Source organism: Fundulus heteroclitus, chromosome 20, assembly GCF_011125445.2.
Source record: "Fundulus heteroclitus isolate FHET01 chromosome 20, MU-UCD_Fhet_4.1, whole genome shotgun sequence".
In the NCBI taxonomy this organism is placed as follows: Eukaryota; Metazoa; Chordata; class Actinopteri; order Cyprinodontiformes; family Fundulidae; genus Fundulus; species Fundulus heteroclitus.
This window is the reverse complement of record NC_046380.1, coordinates 7308114-7332075: the sequence shown is the minus strand read 5'-3', so window position 1 is coordinate 7332075 and position 23962 is coordinate 7308114. Positions and strand designations below refer to the sequence as shown.

Genomic DNA, 23962 nt, shown 5'->3' with positions numbered 1-23962 from the left:
ATGGTCTTTGGGATGCATGGTGATCTCTTCATTCTAACAGTAGGGAATATACTTTCTTTTCAAATGTCCACCATTCCTACTCTCGTCTTGACTATTTCTTTATCAGCAGCTCGCTGCTGACTGACATTTCAGACACTGTGATACATATAACTGTCAGTTATCATGGTCCTGTCTCTTTAATGCTAATAAATAAAAAGTAATCAGAGCTCTGATATGTGATGGAAGAATTTTAAATTCTATTCTTGATTTAACAGGAAGCCAATGAAGGGAAGCTAAAATTGGAGAAATATGATTCCTCTTGTTGATTTTCATCAGAACTCTTGCAGCAGCATTTTGGATCAGCTGAAGGCTTCAAACTGCATTTTGTGGACTTCCTGATAGTAAAGAATTACAGAATTGGAATGTTTCTAATTTTGACGATATTCCACAGGTGAAAGAAGGAAACTCTGGAAACCTGTTCAATATGGGATTTAAATGACATGTCTTGATAAAAAATAACACTAAGATTTTTTACTTTATTACCAGAGGCCAAGTTAATGCCATCCAGATTAAGTGATTGATTAAGAAGTTTATTTTTTGAGGACTCTGGTCCAAAGATTACAACTTCTGTCTTATAAGAATTTAAAAGCAGGAAATTTAAAGTCATCCAGCTTTTGGTGTCATCAAGGCATGCCTGTAGTCAAAGTAATTGATTGGATTCGTCCGAATTTATGGACAAATATATAGTGTCATCAGCATAACAGTGGAAATGAATCCCATGCTGTCTGATAATTTGGTCAATCGGAAGCATATATATAGTAAAGAAAATTGGTCCAAGGACTAAACCTGCGGTACTCTACAAGTGACCCTAGAGTTTGATCTGATTTAACAGATTTATGCATGTATGTATGTATGTATGTATGTATGTATGGATGGATGGATAGATGGATAGATAGATAGATAGACAGATAGATAGACAGACAGACAGACAGACAGATAGATAGATGCAGGTAAAACACTCTTATCTTAGATACTTTTAAAATATATTATAGTGCGTCTGCTGAGGGAAGTTAAAATGAGAAAACCTGAGTAGCCATTAGGTCTCTGGAAGTACTTAGGTCGACTGATGAAAATATAAGTAGCATGTCTGTATAGAAACAATCTATCTGAGTAAAATAACACTTTGAATGTGGTTCCATTGTCTTACTTAATTTAAATGTATGTTATTGACATTGGCTTTAAGCTCTGTGAAACTATTCTAAGACTACCCAAACAAGAATCAGACTTCTGTATTACTTATCAAGTGCCTGAGATCGGAGTAAGATAATTCCCCCATCAAAACTAATTTCTGGCTGATGCCCAAAACCCTGTGGCATTTATTAAATGAAGCCAGAAGCAGAAAAAAAAGTCAGAGTTTAAAAGGAGGCTCTTTTTTCACATGGAAATAAAAAAGAGAAAGAAAACAGGAAATAGTTGGAAGATTGTCCAAAAGTAAGTTCACAGAGCTCATAAAGTGAAATCAACAACATAAAATCCTTATTTTGAACTTAAAAAACATTCATCTCAAGCTTAACTGGGTGTTTTTCCTCTCCACATAGTAGTAAATGAGGTCATATAATAGTTATGTTGCTTGAAAGAGCCAGCAGAGATCCGTCCCGCTGAGTGAGTGGTATTCTGCTGGTTGAAGGTATCAGCACAACAGAACATGTGGTTTGCTTTCATGGTGGTGCATTTGGAAAGACTGAGCAATTTGAAAAGTATGGTTGTCTTCTCTTTAGAACCTTGAAGAGCTGTGAGAATATTGGGTAAAATGAATTAACAAAAAGCAAAGCTTCAAGTAAAAAGCCCACCCAAGGCCTAATCATTATCAAGAAATCCTACTCAAAGGATGGAAAGATTAACATGAATTTATGTCTATATCACTAAATAGTGACATTACCTCAGAAAAGTGGGCTTGAGGTATGATGTTACTTCACCATAGAAGAGGAAAGTTGTATCTTTTTGCCAATGAAGCCACACATCTAATATATTCTCGTAATGTGCTTTGCAAAACTACAAAAATATTCAGAGACTAAACTATGAATTAATGCTGTTTGATTTGAGGAGGATAATTAAAAACTTGAAACAAAATTGACACAAATTTCTTAGCTTGTCCAAGCCATTACATTATCGTACATGAAATTCTAGCCATACTCTGATAAATCATTCTAAATCAGGTCCTTTACATAGATTTTGAATTCCTTTTGATGTCACAATAATCTTACTTAGGCAGGGAATATGACCACACAACAAATATAATTTTATCCTATGATTTTTTTGTTTTTGTTTTGTTATTGTTTTTTTTGTGTGTGTCATCTGTAGTAGTTTTACTTATTTTGGCTTGTAATCCCCAGCCTTTACAACTTCCCCGGTGTCCTCCGATCCTGCTTTTATCATTCTGGTTCAGTCCTGTCCTGGCCAGCTTAAATCAATTTACAGTAAAAGTCTGACTTTGGAACCCGAACCACACTCTTGTACCATTTCTGACCTCCATAACTGGGTTCTATCACAAATACTATAAATATGTTCACAAGAAAATAAACTAAAGCCAGATGGTGAAAAAATATTCTTTGTCTGTATATACTTAGTGAAGGAAACCATCTGATTAGAGTTTTAATATCAGCTAATCAAACTATAAAAAGGTCAGGCTAATTATCAAAACAATCAATTATCCATTTCCTCTGGGTCTAATTCAGTTCCAGCTTCTATTATAAAAGAAGTTACACTTCCATTAAAGTAATTTTTTATTCAGTTTTTCTTTTGTATGTGAAAGATTTTAAACATTTGGCACCACCTACTGTCATAGTTTAAATACACACGTGGCAGAAATGTATTAGTTTCAACAAACACCCCCCCTCCACCAACATCCTCATAATTTTTAAAGTCGGGACAATGTAAATTAATCTAGGCTGCTTATGTATTTCTTAGATGGGTTCAAGTGTGCCTCTTTTGGTAACACTTGGCCCCTAATAATGTCCAAAAGAGAAGAAAAATCTTCCCAACAAAATCCTGTTGGCTAGGATTTAGGTGGAGTAAATAGTTTATAGTAAAGACAAAGTATAGGCAGTTTTCCAATATGCCCTGCGGTTTAGACTTCACTATCTTTCTAAGACATCTTTAAAGTACACTGGAACTGTTTCTACTAATTTAGGCTTTTGTAGGTTGAAAACTGCACAGCATCCAGCCAGAAATAATATTTATCTTTATTTGTCATTGCAACATACATTAAGATGAAATTTATTCCCTGAATATCACTTTTTGAGTTAGCAGTGAGTAACCACTGTAGTGCCTAGGAATCATTCTGGGGGCCACTGCTCTAACCACTAGGCCACCACTCCTCCCTTGACTACAATGGCTGATTTCATTCTGGATGCTGCTAAATGAGCTGTTTCTCACTCTAACATTCAATAAAGCAAAACCACAAAGAAACGTCACAAATATTTCCTGCAGCATTACTGCTAATGTTCCATCTACTTTACGACATATCATGACAAACCCACTTTTTTAGCCCTTAAATACATTTAGTTGTGTAGTTGGGAGTCTCTAGAAATGCAGAAAATTTGAATGTTGTCTGTCCAGGTGCTGTGTTAATATCTTTATATTCTGTTTGGGTGATATTTTTCAAGCAGTTCAGTTTTCTCTGTTTTCTATTACATTTTTGAACAATTACGTCACATTATTTGCTGTGGAGCTGAGCTGAATTCATGCCTGCTGGGTTCCTTGATCTTTATGATTCCTAATGATTCTCTGAAGTCTCCATAGAACAGATGTATCTTCACTGAGTTTCAATAAAACAGGTTAAAAAAACAAAATAACTGGACTTCTATTCTAAAGCAGAGGACATTTTTCTGCCAATCCTGGAAGCTTTCTCAATTCACAATGTCGTCTTCAGCTTCAGAATAGAAGTCCAGCTGTTTTGTTTTTTAACCTTTTTTTTATTGATCATGACTTGGATGACTGATGAATCTTAGTGTTGTGTGTGTGTGGGGGGGAGAAGTACTGTATGAACTAATTAGTTGATTTATGAAGGCAATTGTTTGCCCTGAAATGAATATGGTGGGGCATCAGTTTGGTACCAGTGTTACAAAAAATGTGGGAAATGTTAAGCAGTATGACTTTCTTTGAAGAATAGGACTGCTGCATTTATTAAGTAAACAGCGCCCTCTGCTGGTTTGGGCTGAAAATGATTCATGGCTTTCACCCACAGAACATGTCACTGTTAAGTTTAACATTACGTTGTTAAAAAAAAAAAATCATAACTTAAACTTAAACATTCATAGTCTAACTCATATTTTGGCTTACTGTTACAAAACAATAAAGAAAATTACCGTACTTGCTGAAAAAGTGTGTTTTCCCCCCAATAAATGTTCAAATATAACTTAGGCTATAACCCTATGAGGCTTACAATATAATATATTGTCCAGTTAGAACAACATATGTTCTTCAGAATCAGCTTTATTTGCAAGGTTTGTGAGCACAAACATGGAATTTGAGTTTGGTTTACACACAACGGACTAACATTAAATATGAATATGTAAACTTCAGAGGAGATATTCTTGTAATAAGACAATTATTTGAAAAAGGAATGATGGCATTGGGGTAATAGGCCAAGGTAGATTACATTACTGATGTAAATTTAAACAAATCTATAGGTAGAATATATAGCAAGAGATTTGGGAAATACAATCATGTTCTATTGCTGCATTACATACAGAAAATATAAAGTTTATAACATTAGAATCAGTGGCAAGTTGGTGTTAAGATAAGAGAGCAATATGCCCAGACATGTACATGCAAAAGAAAAAACTTAAATAGAAAGTACTTGATGTATCTCTTGGCTTGCTGGAGTGGAAATGCTTTTAAGTGGCTAAATTATAGTGATTGTCATTGCATAACATATGTGTACCAGTATTTTATATCTATTAGTAGAAATATTGTTAAAACTATGGACAACACAATGTAAGTTGGACACAAAGGCCAAAACACAGAATAGTTCTTCATGGAGCCTGATTAGAATGAATAATGACCATAAGAAAGTGGAAGTGGGGAAACAAAGTATTGTGCATTAATTTTAAAATTAGGCAAAGGGGAAATGTGATCCAAAGTTATATAGATTAGGTAAATGAATCAACCAGGAAACAATATTCAGTCAATGCATATTCAATGAATTTGCTACACAGTTTAATACTTCAACATACTAAATATTCATGGCACTTGTCATGCAGCTCAAGATTGCTATTAAATACTTTTTGTTTGAATATTGCCAGTACCCCCCCCCCCCCCCCCCCGAATGTTTCATGTTTGTCCAGCTAGGACACACACACACTCAAAGAGATAAGCTCCAATGGTTGAAAAAAATTGCATGACTTGTAGAGAGACAGAACAATAATCAAAAAATTTCAAATTTAATCATCCATTCAGTCAGATTACCTGTAGCTGCTGTCTAGTAAAAACCTCTCGCATCTCGACTATATGGCACAGAATAAAACATTCATTTACCTGCGCAGCTGTTGCCAAATTGCCACTTCCGGTTAACAACTTTGCCACAAACAAGTCAATAATACACTAAATAGAAACAAACATCATTCAGGTAAGGAATCCGAATAAAATAAATCATTTTTACATGTTGATCAAAGTGCACAATACTTAAGTGCAGCATAATGATAAAGGTTAAATTAAACCTAACTCTCTAAAACAACCTTATTTCCTAATGGGGCTTTGCTGTTGTGGTCACAGCGCCACACATCACACATTTTAAAAACAGTTAAATGAAATCAAAAACTGCTATTAATGGAAAGAGCTTAAGGGTCATATGACATTGGTCATGTGATGGTCTTTTTTAATCTCATTTACTAAAATGTGTTAAAATGTCATTTATATGAGACACAAAGTGGGATACTTTGGAGAAGCATTGGGTTAGATTATTATTTATTACAGTGCTAATAATAATAATAAAAATATTTTAGAAAGATCTGATTTTATATTCTAAGCTTTCAGAAATGTGTTCCTCAGCCTCAGTAGATCGTCCTGTAAAGATTTTCAGATTCCCTGGGGATCTGGTTGGTCATAGTGAGTGGGTTTAAAAGTGGATCTGTCCTGATAGAAACTCACATTTACGAAACCAAATTCCCAAGAACAACCAGTTACATACAATCACCTATTTTTACCGTGATGCTACTCCTTCTGTCTCCGATATAGCAGAAATTTGGGGTTTTTATCTCTTTACGCTACCACATATGAACATATGAAGGTTTTATTTTGATATCATAGATCACTCAAAATAAATTTGGTCCCCTCTCGACCACAGAAGCTTGTTTTGGATTGGCTTATAAGTAAGCAGTGTCTTTAAGTCGTAAACTTTTCCACTATAAAAGAGTTTCATTTATGAAACACAAAGTAAGACAGAGAAGCAAAACCTAGACTGATTTAGCTTTATAAAAGTTTTTCCATTTTTAAAATTGTGACTTGGACCAACAAAACCAGCCACGAGGGAGTGTGTGCTTCTCTGTGTGAGGCAACAACTTTAAATCCCAGCTTTTTGTACAAAGCCACAGCCGCCATCTGGGTGGAGGTCGTCATCCAGCACCACTTTGGAGAAGCCTCGCTCCTTACAGAAATCAATCACAGTCTGAGTCAACCTGCGGCCCAGTCCCATCCGCCTGGACTTTGGTGAGATGATCATTCTGAACATTTCCCCATGCTTCTCATTCCCACTATCTATACACATCACAGCCACCATGCCAATGACTTGCGATGCCCCGTCGACTTCAGCCTCGGCCACCCAGAAACAGTCATCCGGCCTGCTCAGGTAGTTCCCGACAATGTCCTTCATGTCTGTCCGAAGTCTCTCTGCGACATACCCGGCATATAACTCGTGGCTACAGCAGTAGATGAGGCCCACCCAGGCTGCTGGCAGCAGTAACGCTAAGAGCAACGAGCCAAGGAGGTAGCCTACCAACCCCAGAGACACGGTGATAGTGAGGTAGAGAGAGCTAGTCATGGCTTTCTGAAAACATGGCCCGATGTGCTCCTTGATGCCGGCGCTGAACAGGCTCTGCACCGTGTCCTTGTCTGAGGGGTGGTACCGGCGGATCACCAGCTGCATGATCAGGCAACTGAAAGGAAAAAGCAATAATCAGGAGCATGACTTGCCACCGTTACACAATTCAACAGCTTTAGCCAGCCTTTTTTTTTACTATTTGCTATTTTCTATCTTTTTTATTATCTTTTAACACTTCAAACGCCACATTTCATTAGCATGAAACAATTTTTCTTATGTAATAAAATTTTGCACTGCAATTTTCTTTCCAGTAAAATACATCTGTCGGCGTTGTTAAGGATTATGAGATCACAGAGGCTCAAACAGTGTAAAGGATAAATATATTCAAATAGAGTATACTAAAACACTTGGTAACTTTTACTGAGTATGATGTGGACAGAAAAAGAACCAGAAATTAAAGCATTATTGTAGTACAATTATAGATGCAGTCAGGACTATTGTATTTGTATTTTATTTTATTGTAATAAATAAGTAAAAAATTATATTTTTGATTAGCAGGGTAATTTAAGGCAATAAAAGACTGCCGTGAGAGGAAGGTTGCTGTTATGGCTGTGCCAGTAACAGAGTCTCCCACACACTCCATGGTTTTTTGAATGTTTCAACCCTTAAGTTAATTTTGCATACACTGCTTAAGCCTTACTTGCAGCCTTGCAATAAAATGTCACTCAAATGTACTGTACAATGTGAATGTGCTATTGAATGACAAAATCTGCTGCACCACAAAATGCAGCAAAGAAAATTACTTAATTAAATGACCAAAACTTATTCGTATTACACTAAAAATCATCATAATAAATAAATATGTAAGTTATTAAATAGCATGCAGCAATACACAATCTTTGAACTGAATTAATCAGCACAGTTGCACAGTAGTTGTTTGATTAATTAAGAAAAACACTTAATAAAAATTTGTTGTGTAAAAATGTATGTCTAATATGACAGCCTGAAGTTTGTAGGCAAATGCTAGTGCTATTGTTAGCCCACAATCCTGAAGACCAACGAACTCTTAGGTTTATTTTTCCTATTATTATTTCACGGTGAGACAAACTCTTTGTCTATTCTCTCCTACTGTCGTTTCATCATTGGAATGGCCAGCTTTTGTCCATGTGTGTGTTTTTTGTTAGTCTAAACTTACAAAAGGATCGCTGGTTGGTGCTGCAGTGAGGGTTGCTGCTTTACGACTGTTTGCCGTAAATGTGTCGCAACTGTCGTAAAACGCTGTGAAGTAATTAGTTAGAAGGGTGAGGGATAGACTTACGATTTACATCATTAGCGAAGACTAATTTATGAAACAAAGAAATTTAGAAGTACTTTAGGTTTTTCAAAACTTATTGGATTGTTTTTCTTCAGAAAGTCATCAGGTGAACACCTTAAGGCTCAATATATCATTCAATATTAGATGTAGCTCTTTTTCTTTTTGAATCAATTAAAATCAGTCATATAGACTGGGGTATAAACACGAGTTATGAATCCGCTTGTATTATTTGTCTATTATTAACATTACTATGTGTCTTTTATGTTTTTTTGTATTGTCTTTTGGAAGCATGAGTGTGTGTGTGTGTGTGTGTGTGTGTGCGTGTGTGTGTGTGTGTGTGTGTGTGTGTGTGTGTGTGTGTGTGTGTGTGTGTGTTTGTGTTGTTCTGCTTCCCTCTTCACTTGCCTGTGCTTAGTACATACTACTTTCCATGGTTATAAATTGTATGCACTTACCTGCACCTGTGTCCTGATTTCACATTGTAATAATGGATTCTATTAAAGGTATGAATATTATTCATTTAAATATTAGAATTCTTATAGCTAAAATTGACTTATTGAGAGCTTGGTTTACCCATAATAAACCTCAGGTCTTTCTGAAACTTGGTTAAAGAGTAATATTTCAGATGATAACCCATGATTGATAATTATTGTCTATTTTGAAAAGACAGGGGCTCAAGAGGAGGAGGTCTCCTAACCTACTATATATCCTCAAATTTGACTGCAGAAAATATTTCACGAACTGTCAATCTTCTGTGCTTTGACTGCCTTTTTGTTCAAATTAATTAAATAGACTGATAATTCATTTTAATGATTATTTTTAATCAAATAATTAAATTATTTTTTTGATTAAAAAACTGCATAAAGTGTCCTCATATGTTCAAAGCTTGGGATATTGTATTATAAGGTAGTTTAGCTTTAAACTTCTCCCTGAATTCATGCCTGACCTGTCTGCTGGGTTCCTTGGTCTTTATGGTTCATAATGATTCTCTGAAGTCTCCATAGAACAGATGTATCTTCACTGAGTTTCAATAAAAAATGTTACAAAACAAGACAACTGGACTTCTATTCTAAAGCAGAGGACATTTTTATGCCAATCCTGGAAGCTTTCTCAATTCAAAATGTCGTCTTCAGCTTCAGAATAGAAGTCCAGTTGTCTTGTTTTTTAACCTTTTTTTTATTGATCATGACTTGGATGACTGATGAAAATTAGTGTTGTGTGTGTGGGGGGAGAAGTACTGTATGAACTAATTTGTTGATTTATGAAGGCAATTGTTTGCACTGAAATTAATTTGGTCGGGCATCAGTTTGGTACCAGTGTTACAAAAAATGTGGGAAATGTTAAGCAGTATGACTTTCTTTGAAGAATAGGACTGCTGCATTTATTAAGTAAACGGCGCCCTCTGCTGGTTTGGGCTGAAAATTATTCATGGCTTTCACCCACAGAACATGTCACTGTTAAGTTTAACATTACGTTGTTAAAAAAAAAAAAAAACATAACTTAAACTTAAACATTCATAATCTAAGTCATATTTTTGCTTACTGTTACAAAACAATAAAGAAAATTACCGTACTTGCTGAAAAAGTGTGTGTTCCCCCCCAATAAATGTTCAAATATAACTTAGGCTATTACCCTATGAGGCTTACAATATAATATATTGTCCAGTTAGACCAACATATGTTCTTCAGAATCAGCTTTATTTGCAAGGTTTGTGAGCACAAACATGGAATTTGAGTTTGGTTTACACACAACTAACATTAAATATGAATATGTAAACTGCAGAGGAGATATTCTTGTAAAATAAGACAATTATTTGAAAAAGGAGTGATTGCACTGGGGTAATAGGCCAAGGTAGATTACATTACTGATGTAAATTTAAACAAATCTATAGGTAGAATATATAGTTAGAGATTTGGGAAATACAGTCATGTGCTATTGCTGCATTACATACAGAAAATATAAGGTTTATCACATTAGAATCAGTGGCAAGTTGGTGTTAAGATAAGAGAGCAATATGCCCAGACATATACATGCATGTAGAACTTAAATAGAAAGTACTTGATGTATCTCTTGGCTTGCTACAGTGGAAATGCTTTTAAGTGGCTAAATTATAGTGATTGTCATTGCGTAACATATGTGTACCAGTATTTTATAACTATTAGTAGAAATATTGTTAAAACTATGGACAACACAATGTAAGTTGGACACAAAGGCCAAAACACAGAATAGTTCTTCATGGAGCCTGATTAAAATGAATAATGACCATAAGAAAGTGGAAGTGGGGAAACAAAGTATTGTGCATTAATTATAAAAATAAGCAAGGGGGAAATGTAATTCAAAATTATATAGATTAAGTAAATGAGTCAACCAGCAAACAATATTCAGTCAATGCATATTCTATGAATTTGCTACACAGTTTAATACTTCAACATACTAAATATTCATGGCACTTGTCATGCAGCTCAAGATTGCTGTTAAAGACTTTTTGTTTCAAAACTGCTAGTTTCTCTCCCAATGTTTCATGTTTGTCTATCCAGGACACACACACACTCAAAGAGATAAGCTCCAAGTTCTTTGAAGGATTGAAAGAAAATAACACGACTTGTAGAGGACCAGAACAATAATCAAAAAATTTCCAATTCAATCATCCATTCAGTCAGTTTGCCAGTAGAAAATTACACAATACACGCTTCAAATACCAAACATGCTGTCTAGTAAAAACATCTCGCATCTCAACTATATAGCACCGAATAAAACATTCATTTACCTGCGCAGCTATTGCCAAAATGCCACTTCTGGTTAACAACTTTGCCACAAACAAGTCAATTATACACTAAATAGAAACAAACATCATTCAGGTAAGGAATCCGAATAAAATAAATCATTTTTACATGTTGATCAAAGTGCACAATACTTAAGTGCAGCTTAATCATAAAGGTTAAATTAAACCTAACTCTTTAAAACAACCTTATTTCCTAATGGGGCTTTGCTGTTGTGGTCACAGGGCCACACACCACACATTTTAAAAACAGTTAAATGAAATCAAAAACTGCTATTATTGGAAAGAGCTTAAGGGTCATATGACATTGGTCATGTGATGGTCTTTTTTAATCTCATTTACTGAAACGGGTTATGTTAAAATATAATTTATATCAGACACAAAGTGGGATACTTTGGAGAAGCATTGAGTTAGATTATTATTTATTACATTGCTAAAATTAATAGTACAAATATTTAAAAAATATCTGATTTTATATTCTAAGCTTTCAGAAATGTGTTCCTCAGCCTCAGTAGATCGTCCTGTAAAGCTTTTTCAGATTCCCTGGGGATCTGGTTGGTCATAGTGAGTGGGTTTAAAAGTGGACCTATCTTGATAGAAACTCACATTTACGAAACCAAATTCCCAAGAACAACCAGTTACATACAATCACCTATTTTTACAGTGATGCTACTCCTTCTGCTATCTCCTATGTCTTTACGCTACCACATATAAACTGCTTTTATTAGGTTTAATTTTGATATCATAGATCACTCAAAATAAATTTGGTCCCTTCTCAACCACAGAAGCTTGTTTTGGATTGGCTTATAAGTAAGCAGTGTCTTTAAGTCGTAGACTTTTCCACTATAAAAGAGTTTCATTTATGAAACACAAAGTAAGACAGAGAAGCAAAACCTAGACTGATTTAGCTTTATAAAAGTTTTTCCATTTTTAAAATTGTGACTTGGACCAACAAAACCACCCACGAGGGACTGTTTGCTTCTCCGTGTGAGGCAACAACTTTAAATCCCAGCTTTTTGTACAAAGCCACAGCCGCCATCTGGGTGGAGGTCGTCATTAACACCACTTTGGAGAAGCCTCGCTCCTTACAGAAATCAATCACAGTCTGAGTCAACCTGCGGCCCAGTCCCATCCGCCTGGACTTTGGTGAGATGATCATTCTGAACATTTCCCCATGCTTCTCATTCCCGCTTTCTATACACATCACAGCCACCATGCCAATGACTTGCGCTGCCCCGTCGACTTCAGCCTCGGCCACCCAGAAACAGTCATCCGGCCTGCTCAGGTAGTTCCCGACAATGTCCTTCATGTCTGTCCGAAGTCTCTCTGCGACATACCCGGCATAGAACTCGTGGCTACAGCAGTAGATGAGGCCCACCCAGGCTGCTGGCAGCAGTAACGCTAAGAGCAACGAGCCAAGGAGGTAGCCTACCAACCCCAGAGACAGGGTGATAGTGAGGTAGAGAGAGCTAGTCATGGCTTTCTGAAAACACGGCCCGATGTGCTCCTTGATGCCGGCGCTGAACAGGCTCTGCACCGTGTCCTTGTCTGAGGGGTGGTACCTGCGAATCACCAGCTGCATGATCAGGCAACTGAAGGGAAAAAACAATAATCAGGAGCATGACTTGCCACCGTTACACAATTCAACAGCTTTAGCCAGCCTTTTTTTTTTTACTATTTGCTATTTTCTATCTTTTTTATTATCTTTTAGCCCTTCAAACCCCACATTTCATTAGCATGAAACATTTTTTCTTATGTAATAAGAAAAAATACATCTGTATTGCACTGCAAAAACAAAACTAAGAACAAGTAAAATTTCTTGAAATTGGTGTGTTTGTCCTTGATTTGAGCAGGTAAATAAGATGATCTGCCAATGGAATAGGATTTATGCACTTAAAATAGGAACAACTCATCTCCATCATCTTATTTCAGGTGCAGAATATCTAATTATCTTATTTTAGGGGTCAAAATACTCATTCTACTGGCAGATAATCTTATTTACCTGCTCAAATCAAGGACAAACACACTAATTTTAAGACATTTTTAGTTCTGTTTTTGCAGTGCGTCTGTACTTTTAAGGATTATGAGATCATAGAGGCTCAAACAGTGTAAAGGATAAATATATTCAAATAGAGTATACTAAAACACTTGGTAACTTTTACTGAGTATGATGTGGACAGAAGAAGAACCAGAAATTAAATAAAAAATTGTAGTAGTAATTATAGATACAGTCTGGACTATTGTATTTTAATAAATAAGTAAAAAATTATATTTCTGATTAGCAGGGAAATTTAAGGCAGTAAAAGACCAGCGTGAGAGGAAGGTTGCTGTTATGGCTGTGCCAGTAACAGTCTCCCACACACTCCATGTTTTTTTGAATGTTTCAACATTCAAAAATTATTTTTTCATACAAGGTCGGCACTGCTTAAGCCTTAAGGTGAAACTAGCAGGCCTTTCAATGATGTAGGGAGTTTTTGCCAAGAATCATTATAACAAAGAAAAACTCAACCAATACAAATGTTCCTATATTTTCTGCTTTACAAGCAAATGGCTACATCGGCTGTACCAAACTCTATAGAAAAGTTCTTACTATCCAATCCTGAGGGTAACTTGTTTGTTTAAAATGGTTTTCTTCAACACAATTCTAAGGTTCTTTAGACCCGAGTTCTTGTGATTCTTTTAACCCTAACCCCTCAACAATTGCCTGGATCAGAGACTACCTGACAGACAACAGTTTGTGAGACTGAAGGACTGTGTGTCTAACCAGTTGGTCAGCAACACAGGAGCACCACAGGGGACTCGACTCTCACCATTCCCGTTCACGCTGTACACCTCAGACTTCCAGTACAAGACATCTACAGAAATACTCGGCTTCCTCTCCATCCCTGAACAACTGCAGAATCATCTTAGTACAGAGAAGTAGTGGATCGCTTTGTGGCATGGTGTGGGAACAATCATCTCATCTTTAATATGAACTTGATTGTAGATTTCAGGAGAAACAGGGTTAGCTCAAACCCTAGTTCCATCAAGGTAGAAGAAGTGGAGGTGGTTGAGGAGTATAAATACCTCGGTGTTTATCTGGACAACAGACAAGACTGGAGACGCAACAGTGAATAATACAAAGAAGGATTCTTTATAAAACAAGTAAATTATAAACAACCATGACCATCCTCTTCATGAGACAGTCTTGGGAAAACAGAGTGTCTTCAGTCAGAGGCTTCTTCAAATTTGCTGCAATACAGACCGCAGCAATAGATCTTTCCTGCCAACAGCTTGTTGCAAGATGTGCCTGGGTTTGAATCCCTTTCTGCATAAAGTTAGGGGTGCCTTTGAAGAGCTAAAGTCCTGCGACTTTTAGATGTATTCCTGCGGCAATGCACCTGAACCAAATGTACGGCTCTTTTCCAGGTTAGTGCAAAGGTGAACGACGTGCTGATGTGGGAATTCAGCCATTTGTTTCATGTGTGTTTGAGCAAGGATACATCTAAAAGTTGCAGGATAGCAGGTCTCGAGTACTGAACTGGGGAAATCCTGTCCAACACACTTAGGAGTGTGTGTGTGTGTGTGTGTATCGTTATTTATTTATCTATCCTGTTTGTCCCTTTGACAAGCTGGTGACCTGTCCATGGCCCACGCTGCCTCTTGCCCAACACCCCACTGGAGCCCCTCTGCGATGTTGCAAGCATAAACCACTATATAAAATATTTCCACTAACTCAGCAGGTTTTTTATCCCTTGCATGCAATGTGTACGGATACATATTTACATACATACTTACAGATGTATGTTTAAAAAACATACTGCCGCAGTTCTTACTTTTACCCATAAAAGGTTTTTGTTACAGATTGTAGTTTTCTGTTCTGTTTGTTTGTCTGCAAGGGTTGGAACCCAAAGTCAAATATTTTTTTTGTACCCACAAACTTGGTAAATAAAGTCGATTCTGATTCTACAGTGGATAGAGGGTTGGATTCAAAAACCTTGGTTAGAGCAACCTAAAACTATGACATGTTTTACAGATATTTTTCATAGTAGATTCATATTGATTGTTTTAAATACAAAATGTTCTTATATTTTATGCTAAATATATTTTGAAATGCAATTTTACCATTTCACTTTATATAAAAAAAGCTTTTTATATTTATTTTCTGTAAGTCTTGGAGGTGTAGTGTTTTTTTTCCTTTGTCTTCTGTTTTTACTTGCAGCCTTGCAATAAAATGTTGCTCAAATGTACATTGTAAATGTGCTATTGAATGACAAAACCGGCTGCACCAAAAAATGCAGCAAAGAAAATTACTTAATTAAATGACCAAAACTTATTCGTATTACACTAAAAATCATCATAATAAATACATATGTAAGTTATTAAACAAGCATGCAGCAATACACTATCTCTGAACTGAATTAATCAGCACAGTTGCACAGTAGATGTTTCATTAATTAAGAAAAATACTTAACAGAAATTTGTTATGTGTAAAAATTTACAAGTTTACAAAAGATTTTGTAAAAAATGTAAGCCTGATTATTTATACATTATGATAAAATTTAACAGAACTGATTGTCAATGTTACTGATAGATGCTTTTTGTGTTAAAGTAAAATAGGTCTGCCCAAAGCAAGCACAATGAGGCAAAATGTATATCTTTAAACATACAATATCATATACACTGACTCTGATATGACAGCCTGAAGTTTGTTGGCAAAAGTAAGTGCTATTGTTAGTCCACAATCCTGAAGACCAACGAACTCTTAAGTTTATTTTTCCTATTTTTCCTATATGGGACAAACTCTTTGTCTTTTCTCTCCTACTGTCGTTTCATCATTGGAATGGCCAGCTTTTGTCCATGTGTATTTTTTGTTAGTCTAAACTTACAAAAGGATCGCTGGGTTGTGCTGCGGTGATAGATGCTGCTTTACGACTGTTTGCCGTAAATGTGTCGCAACTGTCGTAAAACGCTGTGAAGTAATTACTTGAAAGGGCGAGGGATAGACTTACGATTTACATCATTAGTGAAGACACATTTATGAAACGAAGTAAATTTAGAAGTACTTTAGGTTTTTCAAAATTTATTGGATTTTTTTTCTCCTTTTTTTTTTCTTCAGAAAGTCATCAGGTGAACACCTTAAGGCTCAATATATTATTCAGTATTAGATGTAGCTCTTTTTCTTTTTGAATCAATTAAAAACAGTCTGCAAACTGGGGTATAAACACGAGTTATAGATCCACTTGTATTATTTGTCTATTATTAACATTACTATGTGTTTTTATGTTTATTTGTATTGTCTTTTGGGAGCATGAATGTGAATGTTTGTGTGTGTGTGTGTGTGTGTGTGTGTGTGTGTGTGTGTGTGTGTGTGTGTGTCTCTGTGTATGTCTGTTTGTGTTGTTCTGCTTCCCTCTTCACTTGCCTGTGCATAGTACATACAACTTTCAATGGTTATAAATTGCATGCACTTACCTGCACCTGTGTCCTGATTTCACATTGTAATAATGGGTTCTATTAAAGGTATGAATATTATTCATTTAAATATTAGAATTCTTATACCTAAAATTGACTTATTGAGAGCTTGGTTTACCCATAATAAACCTCAGGTCTTTCTGAAACTTGGTTAAAGAGTAATATTTCAGATGACAAACCCATGATTGATCATTATTGTCTATTTTTAAAAGACAGGGGCTCAAGAGGAGGAGGTCTCCTAACTTACTATATATCCTCAAATTTGACTGCAGAACAATCAAATAATTAATTAAATAAACTAATAAATTTAAGTTAACTCAACTTATAAATTAACCTACCAGAGTTGGCCCAAACTGTTCTTCTTTACTTGACAGGATCTTAGTTTCTCATCCCAACAGAATCATTGAATCTGGAGTATTACCTGAATCCTTTAGTGACCATTCCATTGTATTCTTTGTCTGGAAAATTAGAATTCCTCATCCTCCATATAAATGTATTAAAGTTAATAAAGAATAATGACATCAAATTAGAACATCATGTTCAAGATATATTGAATATCAGTTGGGGGAGATTTCAGCTAATAGCATTTGCTGAGCATGCTTGGAATTATTTATATACTGAGATGGTTGAAATAATCAATAAACATACTCCCTAGACTCTAATTAAAGTCAAGGGTTGACGTTTACCTTGGTGAAAAAGGAGATTTTATAGACTGAGAGATAAAACATGGAACTATATCGGGTAAGAAATGATCCTTCGGATTTGAATGCTTATAAAGTGTTGTGGAACAAATGTAAGCCTAACACTAGAAATGCTAAAGCAAATTATTCAGCTGTTTATCGGCTAACTTTAAGAATCCAAAGTAATTCCTGATGAGAGTTAATGGTGTAAATAAAAAAAAAATCTGATTAAACATTACTAATTATATTAATATAAATAATACAATATTTATTGAACCTTCATTAATTACAGAGACATTTAGCAAACACTTTTCTACAGTTGGTAACTCAATCATTGGTATATAATCATTCATACTCTGATTGGAACCAGGTTCTGAAAAAAATGTGAGAGTTCTTTTGTTTTCAGAACTATATCACTATAGCAAGAGGTCATTGATGGTCAGGGCTCCGGATGCAATGCTGGCCCAGAAGGACAGTAGATTAACTTTATTAAACTTACATCTCATGTTCTATCATTTATGTTATCTGCTTTGTTTAATTTATCTTTAGAAACAGGTCAAACCCCCTTATCTTCGAAACGTGCTAAACTAACTCCAATCTGTAAACGGGGTGACTTTACAAACATTAATAATTATAGACCTATCTCAGTTATTAATAGCATAGCAAAAATATTTGAAAAAAATATTTTTAATCAACTATCTAAATATCTTTATGAGCATGACCTGGTATTACCAAACCAATCTGAATTTCTGAATTACTGAATCTGAATTACAAATTATTCAACAATCACTGCTCTCCTTAAATTTAATAATGACATACAATCAGCAGCTTCAATGAGCCTACAGGTGCTGTATTCACCAACTCAGCCAAAGCTTTTGACATGGTAAGGCAAGGCATGGTAGAGTACTACTTACTTTTAAACAAACAATATGCTGTCGGAGCAATCATGGATATAGTGCGATGTTGGTAAATGACACTGTTCAATGTCACCGTTCTTTTAAATAATTACCCGTATTTTTTGGACCATAATGCACACTGGACTATAAGGCCCATTAAATATTCTTACCATATCACTCTGCCCCTCCGCAGACCAAAATACTACCTGAAAGGGAGAGCTATCCGCCTCTGTCAGGAGGACAGTTTTTAAGTTCAGTATCGCAGACTTTTGATCACAGCAAAATTATTTTTATGTAGGTTAAAGCCAGGCTATAAGCGCTGAGCTGTTCTCACCTCCTCTTTCTCTGCCACAGAAAGCAAGCCTGCTCCGCGCGCGCACAAACACACAGATGCAAAAAAACTCTCCACTACCACAGTACCTTTAAGTTACTGAGAGGCTGACTAAGGAAGACGCAACCCAACCAGACTCCCCAAAGCAACAGAATCATCTTACAGATCTTGAATGCACAGACAACGATCTGATCCCAGATTATTGTAGCAGTTCAAAATTAACTCAAAACATCGATCCTGATGAACTGACTACACAAATGAAGTTTGGATGTGTACTTTCTCGCCTAAAATCATCTTGAAACAACTTTTTGTGATAAGTTAGGGTTGTAAAATTGAAAGGTTGTAAACGTAAGTAAAACATGGGTAAATTAAATTAGTCTGGTAAATGTGTACGGGAACACTACCCGTGATTTGCAAAGCTCCAGGCTTTTTAATGGCAATGGAAAAGGGCCAATTGTTGCCATTTACTTCCTCGCTGCAAACCGCCATTGTTGTCTAAATCCAAATTGTCGCTTCTCTGATACAGCACATCTATGAAAATCCCGCCCGGCGAGATGGATGTGTGGGGCCGTGTGGAGCTCAGTGGAACTATTTCAATCTGGCGAGGGTCAGGTTAGTATGGACACCCAAGTTTTTGACAGCAGTTATGAAAAAAAAGTCATTTTCTAAAATTGTACTGATGTTTATTAAAAATTTCCTTGAACAGTTATTTTTGTTTAAAAAAAGCTTTATTTTAAAAGCTTTAAAAATAGTTTTATTTTGCACTGTAAAACTTGGAAGTGGCTTGATTTTCTTTTTTGTTTTACTGTGATTATTTATTATTTTTGGTTGAGACTTTACATTTGACCGTAAAACTGTTCCAACCAAATATTTTTCTGTTACAGAACTGTACCCAAAAGTGCATACTAAGTGCATTCAAGAAAAAAAAGAAAAGAAAATATTGAAAAACTAAAGAATAATCTTTATTTTGGTGAAAATATTTTCATCCCCATTACACTCACATCAGAGCAAACAAAAAAGTAGTAATTACATTAACTGACTGATCGGAAAAAAAAATACTTTATCCACTGAAAACAAATAACCATTAGGTGCAGCTCTATACACAAAACTACTATTCAAACTACCCTGGACTATGTGATGGTCTATCAGCTTGCAGGGAACAAAGTAAACAAAAATTTGACAAACCACTGACAGAAGTCAGTGGTTTGTCAACCAAGTAGTAATTGTGTTAGCTAACCCAAGTAAAAAAACATAGCTGTTTGGGATTCACACATTGCTTGGTAATTTCTTTAACTCAACACAAAAAAGACTTGTAAATGATATGAACACACTCACTTTGTTCAGCTAGGTCCTGATCGAAGAACAAGACTGTCATCCAACTGACGAATGTTAGCTGCTGCAAGAGACAATTAACCTTTGCAGAAACCCTTTGAACCTATTATGTTAATAGTTAACCTTTAAAAAGTTATGACTTAAAATTAACACAAAGTTCACTGCTATTCTTTAACTAGGGTCAAAGTACATTGACTTCAGACACTCAGCCACTGCCATTTGTCCCCCTTTTGAATCATCTTCAACTCTCCTGCAAAGTCTTGTGAAAGATCAAAGAGTGTTTGGAGTATAACCCAGAGATATTTGGTCATCATTTAAGATTTAGGGCACATAAATGTTAAAATCTGTGAGTAAAGACAGAGGCACATGAAAAAATCACAGAGTACAGCTCAAAAAACGGACACTTATATGCTTACACCATGGGCCGATAAGAAAAAGATAAGAAATACCTTTCTTCTCCCACAGTTGCATACCATACCATCTTTATTTGTAATGCACTTTAAAGCGAATCAGGGTTTACAAAGTGCCATACATATTGTACATAAAAACATACAGGAAACAGACAGGTTGAACAAAGAAGTTTAAAATGCATCATACAAAGAAATTTGGATATATAAAAGGAAAGAAAAGAGGATAGTAAATAAAATAAAAGGCAATCTCTTAGGAAGTACAAAGCAGTTTTGCAAAAAGGTGCTTTTTGAGAAGGGTTTTAAACCCACAGAGGGATAAGGGCTTTCTAACATGTGATGGCAGCTCATTTCACATCTTCAGAATGGCTACAGAGAGAGCACAGTCACTTTAAGGTGCATGGTTGTAGGAGCTCAGAGAGGTAAGGGGGTGCCATTCCATTTTGACATTTAAAAACAAACAAAATAACTTTAAAATAGATCCTGAAATGCACAGGTAACCATAGGAGTGACATTAAAATACGGGTGATGTCCTCAGACTTTCTTATTCCAGTTAAGAGCTGTGCTGCAGCATTTTGAACTATGGGGAATTTTGGGTGTGACAGTGGCAAAAACACATAGACAGAGTTACACATTAGATCAGTGATGAAAAACAACCTAATTTAAAGTTAAATTCTAAAGTAACAGCAAACGTTCACCACCAGGTCCTTTGTTTTCCCTGCATTAAACTTGAGATTATTCGGCTGATCAGTCTATAAAACTCTCTAGCCACTGTCTGTACTCTGAGTCATTCTTATCTATGCTGAGACCTACTATGGTAGAGTCATCAGAGAACTTCTGCAGGGGCCAACCTGCGGATGGCGAGTAAAGGGTGAACCGACATGGTGCCAGCACAACTCCCTGTAGTGCTCCCGTACTGCAGACCAACCTGTCAGAGACACAGCCCTTTGTCCTCACATACTGCCGTCGATCGTTGCTGTAATCAAATAACTGTTGCAGCACCTGGAGTTCCACTCCTGACTGTGCCAGTTTGTATTTCAGAAGTCTTGGCTGGAAGGTGATGAAAGAGTTCAAATTAGGGCTGGACGATATAGAAAAAAAGCTTATCGATAAAAAAAAATGCATATTGATCGATATCGATAATTATTGAAAATATTTAAAACCATATTTTATGTACAGCTCTGCCTGAACATTTTATGATATTGCTAAATGATTTAATTGTAATAAAGAACACAAACACTGAATTCCAATTAAATCTTTATTTAACCAACTTTTTTAACCATAACAGAATTTTTTTAAAGAAAAATAACTTAAGAGACCTGAGTTATGTTATTAAATACTGACAAAGAATAAACAAAAGTGACCAGAAAAGTGACCAAAATAAATATACCAAATAAATAAATAAAACAGCCTATTTAGGTGGGAATAGTACACTAGCTACTCCTCGGGTTTCATAATTGAGAGGCTGATGCAGGGCTGAGGTCCAAGGTTGTGGCGTGTAAAGACACAGATTGCAGCTTATTTTGCACTGATTCTCTGCACTAGTTGCACAATTTAGGCAGCGCTGTTAGATAAAAATTTGCGTCCCGGAACTTTATATCGTAGATCAAGAGTGGCGAGTAATTGTTTGAAGCCAGGTTTTTCAGCTGCAGACAACAGTAGCATATCCATCACTATGAAGCACGTTACTGCATTTTTACCGGTTCCTTGCAAGTTTTACAAATCACTGTGGTTTATTTCTGTCAGGCTGGCGAACTAGTAAAACCCCGTTTTGGGGCTGTTTCCTCCGCCGCTCCTTGCTGCAACATTTTCACCTGCTCTGTGTTGTGGTTTGAGAGAGCGGCGCTTTGTGACGGCGTGCCTGGGTCCGCGATTACGATTGGTTGAGAGGAAGTAGTGACTGTAGCATCAACTAATATGATAGGCTGAAAGGAAGGAAGGAAAACTGTTTCTATATCAAAGTTTTATCGACCCTATTTTTTCCTATCGCGCCACATGTCTATCGATCGATATATATTGTTATTGAATTATCGTCCAGCCCTAGTTCAAATCAAAGAACATCATCCTCACCATGATCCCAAGTTTTTCCAGGTGAGCCAGATAGATGATGCCATCATCCACCCTGATGTCAGTAGGAAAACTGCAGTGGATGAAGATGATTGAGCATCAACCTGTCGACGGTCTTAATCAGGTGTGACAGTCTGTAGCTGTTGAGGTCCTTGGGGTGTCTTAGTCACCGGTACCACGCGGTCTTCCAAAACTCTGGTACTCTCCCCTGTTTCAGACTGATATTGAATATACAGTATGTTCCATGTTGCCACACAGCTGATCTGAGCAACACCTCAGGGGCCTGGAGCTGATGCCACCTGGACTTGCAGCTTTCTTCACTTTTTGGCTTTTGCAGAATGTTCCCCACTAGGAGAGTTGAGAAAAACAGAGTGGGGGAGGGGGGGCTCATTCATTAAGTCATCTGAAGCAGAGAAGGTGGATAATCACTGGGAGATTAGTAGTTCTGGGCAAAATAACAGGTAGACAAACATCCAGGGACCCATTTTTATGACCTAAAATGTTAAAAAACTAAGTTTAGCGTTTTTTAACATTTTTGTCAAAGTGGGATTGTTTCGAGGCGAGAGTGCCAACTCCAGAAGCGGTCCTCCAGATGTACTGGAGAAGCCGACTCTGATAATTGGCAGCTTCATAATCAGAAACGTGTCACTAGAGACACCAGGGACCATAGTCAAATGCCTGCCAACTTTTATTAAATCCTACCTGAAAATGCTGGCTAATGATAAGCATAGATACAGTAAGGTTGTCATTCATGCTGGCAGTAATGACACCCGGTTACGGCAATCGGAAATCACTAAAGTTAGTGTTGCTTCGGTGTTAAGTTTGCTAAAACAATGTTGGACTTCGTAATTTTCTCTGGTCCCCTGCCTGATCTGACCAGTGATGACATGTTTAGTCACATGTCTTCATTCAACGGCTGGTTGTCTACGTGGTGTCCTGAAAACAATGTGGGCTATATTGATAATTGGCAAACTTTCTGGGAAAACCTGGTTTGATCAATAGAGACGGCATCTTCTGTACTGTTACCTACCCATTGAGAAGCTGTCTTTCCATGGCTTAAACTGAATAGATTAAAAACTGATGTATAAGGAGCTAATCATAAAAATCTTGTAAAAATTAATACTACTCAACTTGAACCAAAAAATAAGACAATTAAATGTGGTTGATAATATAAGGTCACTCCCTTCAAAGACTCTGTTAGTTAATGAACTGATTTCTGATAATCAGATTGATTTTTTTGTCTCACAGAAACCTGGCAGCAAAAAAATACTTTAGTATAAATGAGTCAACTCTCTCTAATTATTTAAATTCCAAATTCCCAGTTCTCAGACTTCTTATCTGATTTAGTGTTAAACACTGACAAAATTATTAGAGTGGGGGATTTTAACATTCATGTTGACAGTGAATGAGATAACCTTAATGTAGCATTTAATACTAACCAAGATTAAATTGGTTGTGCTCAAAATTTGTATAAACCGACGCAGTCTTACCTTCATACTTTGGACCTTGTGTGGACATATGGCATTGATTGCAAATAATTAATAGTATTTCCTCACAACCCTGTCCTATATGATCATTTCTAATAACCTTTGAGTTCAATTTAACTGATTTCTCCTACTCCAAAAGAAGGTTTTATTATAGTAGATCTTTATCAGACAATGCTGTAAAAAACTTTAAAGTCTG

General features: G+C 36.2%; 2 protein-coding genes across 3 annotated transcripts; both read right to left on the bottom strand.

The window, feature by feature from the left end:
- Positions 1-5295: 5295 nt before the first annotated feature.
- On the bottom strand, positions 5296-19895 carry LOC118556070 (N-acetyltransferase 8-like). Of its 2 annotated transcripts, XR_004933590.1 has the most exons (3): positions 19809-19895; positions 11765-12704; positions 5296-6175 (listed from the first exon to the last, which is right to left on the bottom strand). XR_004933590.1 is itself a non-coding variant. In XM_012853879.3 (2 exons), the coding sequence occupies exon 2, from the start codon at positions 12692-12694 to the stop codon at positions 12023-12025; it is 672 nt and encodes a 223-aa protein (XP_012709333.2). In that variant the 5' UTR covers positions 12695-12704; positions 15981-16026; the 3' UTR covers positions 10012-12022. The 2 variants fall into 2 exon arrangements, 1 of the variants encoding a protein (XP_012709333.2); XM_012853879.3 differs by lacking the exons at positions 5296-6175; positions 19809-19895 and adding an exon at positions 15981-16026 and having other exon boundaries at positions 10012-12704.
- Positions 6270-19867, bottom strand: nat8l2 (N-acetyltransferase 8-like 2). The gene is given in 3 exon segments (XM_036152150.1): positions 6270-6594; positions 6596-7133; positions 19809-19867. Coding segments are annotated over 2 exon segments (672 nt in total). The 5' UTR covers positions 7124-7133; positions 19809-19867; the 3' UTR covers positions 6270-6450.
- Positions 19896-23962: the final 4067 nt, after the last annotated feature.